Below are 12,277 nucleotides of genomic sequence, written 5' to 3' on the forward strand. Positions count from 1 at the left end.
TATTTAATTCAATACTAACAATTCAGTGCTAAATCCCACTACTACACTCCACCGTATGTTTATCATGTATCATCAGTTGAGGATATTAGGTCACCAGTTGTACCTGTATGATCCCACGGCCAATTTCCACCTATTTCTTTCACTCTATAGCTGAGATTGGGCAGTTAAAACCTACAAACTGTGGTCGTGATGTTATTCCATCTAGATTAGTTAAGCTTACTTTTGATATTATTGATCCTACAATATTGCCTTTGATTGAAGCTTTGAAACAGCAGTAGTTCCAATGGATTTTAAGCATGCTATTGTACAGCCTGTTTAAAAAAAATAGATCCAAATATTTTACCCAATTACTGGCCTATTTCTAAACAAACCATTTTATCTAAACTTTTCGCATTAAACCAACTGCAGACTTTTCTAAATTTTCAGTCAGGGTTTAGATCACATCATAGTAAGAAACTGCCTTGTTAAACGTTCTAAACTATATCTTATGATTGCTATAGTTTTACTAGATCTTAGTGCAGCGTTTGAAACCATTGATCACAATATCCTAATCTTGACAGTGGGAATTCAGGGCATGGCACTCGATTGGTTCAAATCTTTCCTTTTTGAGTTTTCAGTTCATTTTGGTCAACGTTATTCTGAAACGACCCGGTTCCACAAGGATCCATTCTTGGCCCAATTTTGTTTTTATTGAACAACAAAATTATAAACACAACACTTTTGTTTTTCCCCCCATTTTTTTTTTGAGCTGACCTCAAAGATCTAAGACTTTTTCTATGTACACAAACGGCCTATTTCTCTCAAATACTGTTCACAAGTCTGTCTAAATCCTGACTGGTTTTCGGACACCCCCATTTTTTATGTATATATTTTATTTTATTTCTAGAAGAGGTCAGAAGTGTGTCTGACCTGCTGTCTGAGATCTTTCCCAGAAGCTTGTCCTCGTCGGATGCTCTTCCCGCCGGTGGATGACGGCGTGTCCTCGTGTTGTCCGAACAGCTCCTCGATGGCTCGGATGTCGATGCGGAACGGCGTCCCCCCGAGGGTCCACAGGTTCGGCCCGTCATGCTGTTTCACACGATCTTCAGGAATCGGTTTCCAATAGAAACTTCTCACCCTCCTCTTCCTCTCCGCAGGGATTCCCACAGGCAGGGGCGGAGGAAGGGGAGGAGCTGGGGGCGGGGCGTTTATGGGGGCGTGATCATGTAATAAGGGAGGAGGGGTCATTAAAACACTGACCCCGCCCTCTTCATCAAAACTCTGGCTCTCATTGGCCAACAAGACACTGCTCATAATAGAAAATGTGGGTGTGGTCAGAAGATGATTGACAGCAGACTGTATGACATCATCAGGGTGTTTCTTAAAGCCACGCCCCCCTGAGATGGATGCTTGAACGCCATGAAGACGCAATCAGAAGCTTCTGAAATAGGAGAATTAACACCAAACACATTAACGACACGCAAATCTAGATTTGTTCATGTTGACATCCTCTGGTATTCGTGCACAATTAAACACACTTGAGTGACGATATAAACACACCGAGGACAACAAACTCATCATTGTTTTATAGAACACATCCAGTTTGCCCTAAATAATGTACGAGCGCTAACACAAGCAAGAGGAAGAGCATTCATGTCAATCTGCGTGCTTTTCTAATAGTTCCTGAAATAGAGTAATGAAACCATCTCTTAACAAACACCTTTAAGATATCGAGAGATTAAATCAGATATTCACTAATACATCCATGCGCTGACGTCATGTGATCTATACGAGATGACATCACAATTTATTACGGAACAAAATCCATATCAGTTTTCTGCACACAGCAAATATTTACACATGAACAACCAGGACAATAAAGGCACATCCGCACCTGTCTGTGTGGAAATTATACATTATAGAAAATATAGGGTGAATTTAATTAAACTATTAATGAGAAAGTCATTCATCAGAAATAATTCACCATCATATATGACAACCCACAATTTCTCAATATAACAACGTTCATAAATATGATATTATATTTTAAACATAAGCTGCTCTCAGTGGAATGAATCAGACATAAATAAACAATAACAGTAGAAATCATTCTTATGGAGTGAATTTAGTTACTGCGACACATTTCAGAATTAAACTGAGAAATCAAACTATAATCAAGCAGACGAGCGCAAGTAAACAGCTGTGTCATGAAGATAATAACGCATATGTAATACGAGTCCCTCATGAAAACTATGATACATACATCAGTATAATATATATTAACAACTAAGGTAAGAAAATAAGCTTACATTCATGTGCTAATGAAATGTTCCTTAAGATTGCTTGAGTCACAGCACTTTAACTGATATAAACATAACTGTAATAAAAATCAACCGAATTATGAGATATTATATTATATTACCTTAATTCCATTAAAAATGGAGGTGAGTGAATATTCCGTGTCCGTGAGTTTGACAGGAGCTCTTCCACATGCGCACACCACACGAACGAACACACACACACACACACACACATACTTAAGTAAAAACAATACACTCATATATTTATATTAGTACAAGCTAAAGCATCTAAAGCAGAGTAATGGACAACAATCATGGCATAAATGATGCAAACTGTACATGTTTCAATATTAAAGCAGATGTGTAAACAGTCTCGAGTGTGTGTGTGTGTGTGTGTGTGTGTGTGTGTGTGTGTGTGTGTGTGTGTGTGTGTGTGACTGATAACAGCTCTGCTCGTCACACCCAGCATCAGTAAACTGTCAGTCCTGCCATTTTCAATGCATTTTACATGATTTGCCAAAGAATGAATACAAATAGTAATTTACAGTTCTGGTCAGAGTTATTGGCACCCTTGGTAAATATGAACAAAGAAGCCTGTGCAAATAAATATGATTTGTTAATTGGATTTTTTCTTGAAACTCTCCAAAACAACATGTGTGGCAATGTAGATGCTGGCCTTTGTGTTTCCTCATATTCATATTTAGACAATAGCGTGTTCCTAGTCACCCTTGAGAGATAAATAAAAATAATAGTAATAACAAAAAAATAATAAAATGAAAAAAAAATTAAATAAAGTAAAAAAACAAGTATTAACACCTTTTACAACTTATTATTTTTTAAACATTATTTGAAAAAAAAAATGCATTGCAGAAATGTACAGTACTATTTTCAGTATCAGTACTTCCAGTAAAGGCGCAGTAAGCGATGAGAGACACTGTTGACATTTTAAACCAATCCAAACAAACAAACACGCCCCTCCCTTTATTGCCCCACCCCCAAATGCAAGAGTGGAGGTCTCCCTCTCACAGATAAAGCCATGCTTCAGGAAAAATCAAGCAAAGATGACGAAAGAAGACAAGGAAGAACAAAAACTGAACACAGTACATAAGTTGTTACGAAACCACTTTCCTCACATATAGAGCAGAAACTCTATTGTAATGTCTCTCAGCCATCTCTCTTTCTACAGTCTTTCTTCAAATCTCCCTCTTGCTCTTTCATTTCCTCCATCATACATATAAATTGTATATAAACTGTAATTCGTTACAGTGGACACGCCCCCTACTGCTGATTGGCTCACTCTCCTCGCCATCATGATTGGACACACCCCCTACTGCTGATTGTCTCACTCTCCTCCCCATCATGATTGGACACGCCCCCTACTGCTGATTGGCTCACTCTCTCCTCCCCATCATGATTGGACACGCCCCCTACTGCTGATTGGCTCACTCTCTCTCCTCACCATCATGATTGGACACACCCCCTACTGCTGATTGGCTCACTCTCTCCTCCCCATCATGATTGGACACGCCCCCTACTGCTGATTGGCTCACTCTCTCCTCCCCATCATGATTGGACACGCCCCCTACTGCTGATTGGCTCACTCTCTCTTCCCCATCATTATTGTTAATCCCTCTTTCACCAAGATCACTGACAACTTAAAGAAGTCACTGATGTAGCTTTCAGTGTTAATTAAACTACTATTATTTTGATCAATATTCAGAAATGGTTTTTATTTTATAATAGCTTTAGTCATTTTGCTGTGTTTTTGAAAGCAGAAATGTTGCCTAGGCAACTAGCTGAAATATAAGTTTAATATTTTTTTGGTTTTTAACCGAGTTTTGCTTTTTAGCCAGAAAAAAAACACCAGTAAAAGAGACAACAATCACATTAATTTGCATATTACCTGGTTTCCTGAATAAATCGTGTTTTCCAGCATCACAACCATCTTTAGGATCAACGGCACACATTCAAATTCTGTCCTGAAGATTTAATCTGAACCGAAACTGAGACACTACTGTCCGCATCTAAAAGATGACAAAAATGTAAATTAAAAGGGGGAAATTTTAAATGTGACACTGATACATATGGTGATAATGATGACAGGAGTACGAGATTAATATCATCAATATTCATTATAAAAATCAACCAAAACTATACTTGTGCTCGTTCATACCTACACAGATTCTCTTTCATATCATGGAAGTATCAGCTTTATCTCAGATGTTTCTTCTGAGACTCAATCCAGTAACAGTCTGGAGTTCATACTGGGATTTGACTTCTGGGATCTACTCTCTATTTCATCTCAATGTTGTTTAGGAGATACCACACACACTTTCTCTCTTTTACACACACACAGGGAGTGATTGAGGGTTTGGTGTCTTGGGCACATGTCCTTCTCTTACCGGTATTGAGCATCAAACCTGTGACTTTCACTTCCCAGTCGCTCTCTATCCATTAGGCCACGACTGTCCCAAATATTGTACAAATCTCCCTGTTTCGATGGTAAATGTGTGTGTGTATGAGATCATCTTGCACACACTCCAGTCATTTCATGAACAAACAGCAACAGAAGCAAACTCAACTGATTTTGTACCCCAGCATTCATCTTGCGAATCTCCAATCCCTTCCAAACAAAATGGAGGATCTCCTCCTCACCCCATCAACAGGTTCTTTTGAAATAGTTTGTTAACATAGACAAACGGGGCATAATCTGATTATGTATGTGCTGAGAGACAGTTGAATGAATGACTGGATCGCCTTTGTATGACACGATAATACGGTGTTTGGGACATTTGTTTGCCCTTTTTTACTGTAAGATGTCAACAAGATTCTACATGACCTTTTCACCTGGCTATACCCAATGTTTAGATCTGTTGTTATTTATGCAAATTAGCACATATGTAATAAGATGATGATATGTAAATGTTTACCCTGTTCACATGAGAAACATTGAATATGCATATGAATGGACTATATTTGGGTCTTTTTCTAATCTTTCCCCTGATGGGATTCTTCGGGGCTTCGTTATCCTTCCTCAGGACATATGGAGGATGCAAGATCAGTTGAGTTTGCTTCTGTTGCAATTTGGTCTATGTTGACCTCCATTTTGCCTTAAAATGACTGGAATGAGAGAGAGAAAGAAATTGTGTGTGTATGTGAGAGAAAGAGAGAGAGCTCTGAGTGTGTGTGTGTGTGACCTTACTTGACCTTTACACGTCACTACTTCAGTTTCTGAACCACAATTGGAGGTTTTGTCTGGATTAAAATTTACACCATACTTATAAAGCTGATTGATTTAGGAACTTTTGTTTATTTAGTTTTGACAAAAGTATGCAAATTATGCATTATCTAATTAAATATGCACTAATTTACATACTTCTCCATAATAAAAGTGTTAGATATAGACATATTCATAATTCTTGTTTGATTTTCTATTTTACAGGTTTTTACAGAGAGAATTATTATTATTATCTCTCCATAAATCAGAAATTGCAATCAACATACACAAAAAATATTTTTTATCATGTTTTTAGGAATAAAATGTTCTATAAATCAGGTGAATGATATATGAACAAACCGTCAGAATATAGATATGAATAAAACTGTAAAGTGGAGAAAAAACGTGTCGCCTTTAAAGACATGGATTGTATTTGAAATCTTCTGCACATATAAATAAAGTGCAATAAAATAAACACCTAATGTGTAATTTGAAGGTTTTCTTTCCGTTCGGTTGAAAGAGGACAAGAGAAGGAAGTAAAAAAAAACAAAACAAAGAAAAATCCAAAACAAAAAATATATACAAATAAACCACAGACGGGAGTTTTTCTCTCCAGGAAAACTAGAGCTGGGAGGAGCAGAAGGAGATGATCATGATATAAGTCTGTCCTGACAGAGAAACACACACACAATCGCACAGAAATCACAACATCGACAGGTAAGAAACAGAGTTAAGACAGTTTTAACTTTACACTGATTATAATAGGATTGATTTAGCTGTGTTTTGTATTAAATTATGCTCGGTTATATTATCTACTCAAAACTAAAGCTTTTTTATTGATACTGATGGTTCCACGAAGAAGTACAAGAGCAAAATTTAAAAGTAAATATTAAAATAAAAATGGTGCTTCCAGTAATCCACTGTATAACAGCACTGTAATTCCAGATCTCAATGTCTATGAGAAAGAGTTTAATCCTGAAGGGTTTAAAGCATAAAAGTGTGTGTGAACACTGCACTGACAGGAGCTTCATGTGTGTGTGTTTATAAGTGATGCGAGAGCTAATAAGCGATGATCAAGTAGGAACGACACGCTCTGAAGTTCTGGATTGTGTACGAACTCCAGCTGCTGTATTAGAAAGCAAATGAAGCTTGTTTACTGAGACTGTGTTCTGTCTTTCCCTCAGGAATGGAGAGAATCACACTGACGTCTCTTCTGCTCACAGGTGAGTGAGTGTTTAATGCAGCGCTCGTAGTGTTCGTGCTGTGCTGAAAGAGCTCAAGCCGAGTGTCAAAGGTCGTGCTTCACACACCAACCATTCCTCAAATCATGTTATTGAGGAGATCAGACGCACAACTTCACTTACACAGTCATTTTGCACACAGAACATTTGAGACTGAAAATTACTGAGGAAGACTCGATCGAAGCTCATGAATACAATCCTAATGAAAAACTCCCAGAATGCACCTCGATTTTCAACAGAGCGTGACAGTGTGACGGACACTTGATTGAACATTGTGTTTTTTGTCATTATGTTTGTGAAACGGGTCAAACTGCTGATGTTTCTAAGCATGTAAATTAAATGAAAATATTAGGCCTACATCTGGATCGTCTGAAGCGGGGCAGAAATGAAGAGGAGTTTGGGGCAAAAACACCAAAATATAAAAATACCACAAAAAGTTTGAATTCTTGTTTTTAATATTTATAGTGAGCAACATCACAACAGCAAAACAGAATATCAGAATGATTGCAAATGTGATGTTGATTTTATTCAATAGTTCAATAAACAGTATGAGAAAAAAAAAAAGAAAGAAATTTTGCTCTATTTTGCCAGTGAAAACAGCTATGGCCCGACGTCCATAAAAGTTAGCATGCTTCTTATGAATAATGTGCCACATGTGCTCACCAAATGATAGGAAGTTGTTTTTTTTAAATAATCCTCAAAATTTAACAAACGGTTCGATTGACAGCTGCGGTTCTAGAGGCAAAGTTGCTCAGAATGAGGAGATCTATCATCCGTTATACATGTCGTGGGCATTAACCTGATCTGTTAGCTGCTCAAACCTCATTGGCTGTCGCCGGCCGAGTTTTTCAACATGTACGAGAATGTCCTCAAAGTCAGTCTTGGCACCTTGGACGAAGACACCGCATACTGATGTTCAAGTCAGTCTGACTTAGTGTTGCGTAGTTATAGCCGTTTTAGTTGTTTTTACTCTCCATGTTATAGCGCCACCAGGTGGCCAGTCGCTGCGTGAACTGTAGGATGAGCTCTTACATATGTGAAAATATCTTATTCCATTCACGAGTTATAGCCATTTTAGAAAAAGTGGCTCCTCCCACTTCAGTGAAACAAAATTTAAACTTTTTTAAATAATTATTGACAATTACAAGACAATCATTAGTGAAAATCTAAGACTAGTTCGCAAAAATTGTTTTTTCAAAAAAATCCAAATTACCCATTATTCACTAGCTTTGCTCCTGATTGAATCAGCCGGTTGAACACATCGGTTGAACGACTCACTCACTCACTCATTAACACTTTACTGCCGGCTTCTGTTTCATTAAAAGTATAATTTCATTTAATTTTTCTTCATTAAAAAATTGTAAAGATAAAAAGTGTCCCAGTAATCAATTATAGGTGGCAAATACCGTCCCGTAATGATAAAGATAATGTGTGTCATCGACCAGTGAGATCATCGTTTGAGATCTGAATGTGTCTCTCCTCAGCCGTGGTCAGTTCGTCTGCAGGCGCTTTGCGTCAGTATCACTTTGTGAACGAGAGAAAGAGTTGGACTGAAGCTCAGCAACACTGCAGAGAGAAATACACAGATCTGGCCAAAATCACCGACACACAAGATCAGAGCGACGCAGAGCGGGTCATAAAGAGTGTGGACCCTAAAGGTGTTAAAGTCTGGATCGGGCTGAGGAGCACAAACACATGGATATGGTCTCTGAATGACCCCACCTTCTACACAGCAAACGAGTCCCAGTACAGGAACTGGGCACCAGAACCAGCACAACACGAGTATAAAGCACAACCAGAAGGAGATGGAGACTGTGTTTTTATGAAGGCTGATGGACAATGGCATGATGCAACCTGTAGCTCCATAAGGCCGTTCATCTGCTATAATGGTGAGTTCAGCTGTAAGAGCACAACACACAGATGTGTGCTTTATTAAGGGGATACTCCACCCAAAAATGAAGATTCTGTCTGTTTACTCCCCCTCAAGTTATTACAAACCTGTATGAGTTTCTTTCTTCTGATGAACACAAAGGAAGATATTCTGAAGAACGATTGGATCCAAACAGTTGTTCGGCACCATTGACTTCCATAGTCATTGACATATTATTTGTTTTTTCTACTATGGAAGTCAATGGTGCCGAACAACTGTTTGGATCCAATCGTTCTTCAGAATATCTTCCTTTGTGTTCATCAGAAGAAAGAAACTCATACAGGTTTGCAACAACCTGAGGGGGAGTAAATGATCATTTTTGGGTGGAGTATCCCTTTAAAGACCATGTTGATTATTTTCATGTACAATAATAATAAAATACTTTTAGTTTTGAATAATGAACCACAATTACATTTAGTGGATTTGCCTTTTTGTCCTTACGTTCTTGTTTCTTTATCCTTAAATATTTTCATATTTTATTATATTTCACTTCATTAGACAAATGTCTTTCTCTTTTAAAGCCAGCAGTGAAATATTCGTCCCTGTAAATGAGACAAAGAATTGGACTGAAGCTCAGAGTTACTGTAGACACAATTACACAGATCTGGCCAGTGTGAGGAACCAGAGTGAGAATGATGAGATTAAGAACATCATAGAACAAAACCTAACGTCTAGTGATGGAGCCTGGATCGGTCTGAGCAGACTCTGGGTTTGGTCAGATAACAGCACCTCCACATTCACATACTGGCACACTGGTGAACCCAACATCAAACAGAACAGAGAGGACGTCTGCACCGCGATTGATATGACGACTGCACACCAAGGACGATGGGTAGATGATCTTTGTACAGGTCGTTGTCCCTTTGTTTGTTATGATGGTGAGTAGACGCTCACACACACACACACACACACACACACAATCATCTGAACAAATTCAACTCTACAATGTGAAACAACACAAACTCTAAATCACAGATTGAGTCACTATAACTTTAACTCAACACTAATCAATATTCATTTGTGTAAAAAAAAAATTCAGACGGAAACTAGACGATAACTAAAAAAAGTTTTGAATGATGAATAACAAAAACTATGACGACAATCTCTTGACATTTTCATAAACGAATAAAGACTAGATGTAAATGTTAGATGGGGCTGTTTTGGGCAGATCAGTCAGAACTGTGTTAGATGCCCACATGTGAACACCGCGCTGATCGACCCGGCGGACACGAGTCGGCATCAACATGAAGCAAAAGAATCGGTTTGTTCAAGCGTGTGACGCACACAAGCGTTAGTGTTCACTTAATGTGATCTGCAATATTTGGGACAATCATTTTTAGATTTGAATAATCTGAATCTGGATTAAACCGCTCGGTTTATATGGATTAGTTTTATGACGCTATAATGACCGTTCTGGATCATTTAAGCTTTCACCTGAATTTCCAATAGAGGGACAGAAATATCTCAGGATTCATTAAAATACCTTAATGTGCAGGGGTTTGGAACGACACGAGTGCGAGTAAATGATGACAGAATTACATTTTTTTGGAGAAGAATTGTTGAACTAAATATGTTTAATGTTTTTGTGGAAACACTTCAGTTTAGGGTCCAGTTCTCAGCATTAACTAGCTGCTGATTAACATGCATTTTACTAGGATATCGGCTGTTTATCAGCACACATTAATGCATAATTAATACACATTAATGATCATATTCTGCATCACTCGATCCACGGTCCACCCAAATCCTAAACTTAACAATTACCTTACTAACTATTAATAAGCAAAAATTAGGAGTTTATTGAGGAAAACGTCATAGTAAATAGTTAATATGGAGAATTGGACTCTAAACTAAAGTGTGACCGTTGCTGTTTATGTTTGTGCTCCAGATAAACTGGTTCTGATCAGAGAGAATCTGACGTGGACAGAAGCTCTGAAATACTGCAGAGATAAAGACATGGACCTGGTGTCGGTGGACTCGCTGGAGATCCAGCTTGGGTTGGAGAACGTGTCCTCGACGGCCTCCACCGCTCACGTGTGGCTGGGTCTCCGTCACTCCTGCGTGCTCGGCCTCTGGTTCTGGGTCAACGGTCAGACCCTGTGCTATGATCACTGGGCTCCGGGTCACGGCACCGGGGAGGAGGACTGCACTACGACAGTGAGATCCGGAGCCATTCAGACCAGCGACCAGCACTGGATCAGCCTTCCTGAAACTGAGAAAAACAACTTCATCTGCACCAAGTGAGAGAGTGAGAGTCGAGTCACGGTTTATGAAGATTCAATCAAGCCCTTTGCCGTAACATCATCTCCATTTAAAGTCTATATAACCTTCACTTTCTGAGATCAGTTCATGTGGTGACGGATTCAAACATTTACTGTGTTTTCTTTCATTTTGCTCTATTGTTGTTTTTTTAGTTTACTGCATATTATCTAGTACCTACCATAAAAGTACATGCAATTTTCCATTATTTGTTAGTTGCAAAATCTGCTAAATTAATAAATGTCAATAGATAAATGTAATCATCTCATATTGATTAAAATATATAATGGAATATTTGTACTTTTTTAAGCACAAGCTTGTAAATGAACTGGTGAAGGTTAAAATATGTTTACTTAAATAAAGCTGTGAAGTTGTAAATAAATCTACAAATATGGCATCAAAAAGTATTTGGACACTTTGAGCACAGATGACACCTGGTTTGATATTGTACTTCATCTAGTGCAATGAAATATAAATATTCTCAAGTGTCTTAATACCTTTTGAGGCTGCTGTACTTCACTTCTATGTACCCGTTAATTTGGGGTATATAATTACCCAAATAACTCTCATTAGGGCTGGGTTGAAAATATGAATTTCTTGATTTTAATCAATTCTCATTTTGATGAACCAATATTGATTCATGAATCCCCGATCTCTGCTGTTTTTAGTTGATGCGTGAACAAAACTTCACTAGAAGTGTTTTGTAGCGAAGAAGAGATACATAATAATGTACCAAACCTGATATTTTGTAATCAACATAGAGATTAAATCAAATTGTGAAATGTATGTCGATACCCAGCCCTAGTCTGTATTTACATACATTTTGAATGTCAGTGGTTTTCTCCTTTGCTGGATTCCTGTACTGGATTTGTGTTGGTTTGTGATTCGTACTCATTTCTTTCTGAGAAAATAAAGCTTTGGAAGAAATTTCATTTGTTATTGATGTCGTTTTTCTGACTGTCATCTTGTGTGAATCTGATCTATTTTGTCGCATGCTTAACATTTATTCTGACGTATAAAACTGAGTGTTCTTTGGGTTTTTAAGCACAGATGCATGATTTCAGAGATAAACACATGATAACAGGGATAAAAAGTAGCCCATGCCTACAGTTAAATATACCGCTGGATCTTTAATGTTGTGGGCCTATTTTTAGCTGGAGGTCCTGGACATCTTGTTCGGATAAAGGGTATCATGGATTCTAGCAAATACCAACAGGTAAAAAAATCAAAACCTGACAGTCTCTGCTAGAAATCTTATAACCCAATAGAAAATGAGTGGGTTGAACTGAAGAGAAGAAGCTCTAACATAGAGCTGTGAATCTGAAGGATCGTGAGAGGTTCTGAATGGAGG

General features: G+C 38.0%; 2 protein-coding genes across 2 annotated transcripts in view; one reads left to right on the plus strand and one right to left on the minus strand.

Annotated features, from left to right (window-relative positions):
* LOC120463413 (FH2 domain-containing protein 1) overlaps positions 1–2,981 on the minus strand; it is a 10,860-nt gene extending 7,879 nt beyond the window's left edge. Inside the window, exons 1-2 of the mRNA XM_039652481.2 lie at positions 2,402–2,981; positions 910–1,420 (exon numbers count right to left, since the gene is read on the minus strand). Of these exons, the coding sequence (XP_039508415.2) occupies positions 910–1,293 (384 nt within the window). The 5' untranslated portion in view covers positions 1,294–1,420; positions 2,402–2,981. The remainder of the gene's footprint in view (positions 1–909; positions 1,421–2,401) is intronic.
* A 3,151-nt stretch (positions 2,982–6,132) lies between these two features.
* On the plus strand, positions 6,133–11,079 carry LOC120462938 (C-type mannose receptor 2). The gene is made up of 5 exons (XM_039651639.2): positions 6,133–6,213; positions 6,681–6,719; positions 8,222–8,626; positions 9,189–9,545; positions 10,556–11,079. The coding sequence occupies exons 2-5, from the start codon at positions 6,683–6,685 to the stop codon at positions 10,909–10,911; spliced, it is 1,155 nt and encodes a 384-aa protein (XP_039507573.2). The 5' UTR covers positions 6,133–6,213; positions 6,681–6,682; the 3' UTR covers positions 10,912–11,079.
* Positions 11,080–12,277: the final 1,198 nt, after the last annotated feature.

This window comes from Pimephales promelas, chromosome 20 (assembly GCF_988280905.1).
Source record: "Pimephales promelas chromosome 20, fPimPro1.hap1.1, whole genome shotgun sequence".
Classification (NCBI taxonomy): Eukaryota; Metazoa; Chordata; class Actinopteri; order Cypriniformes; family Leuciscidae; genus Pimephales; species Pimephales promelas.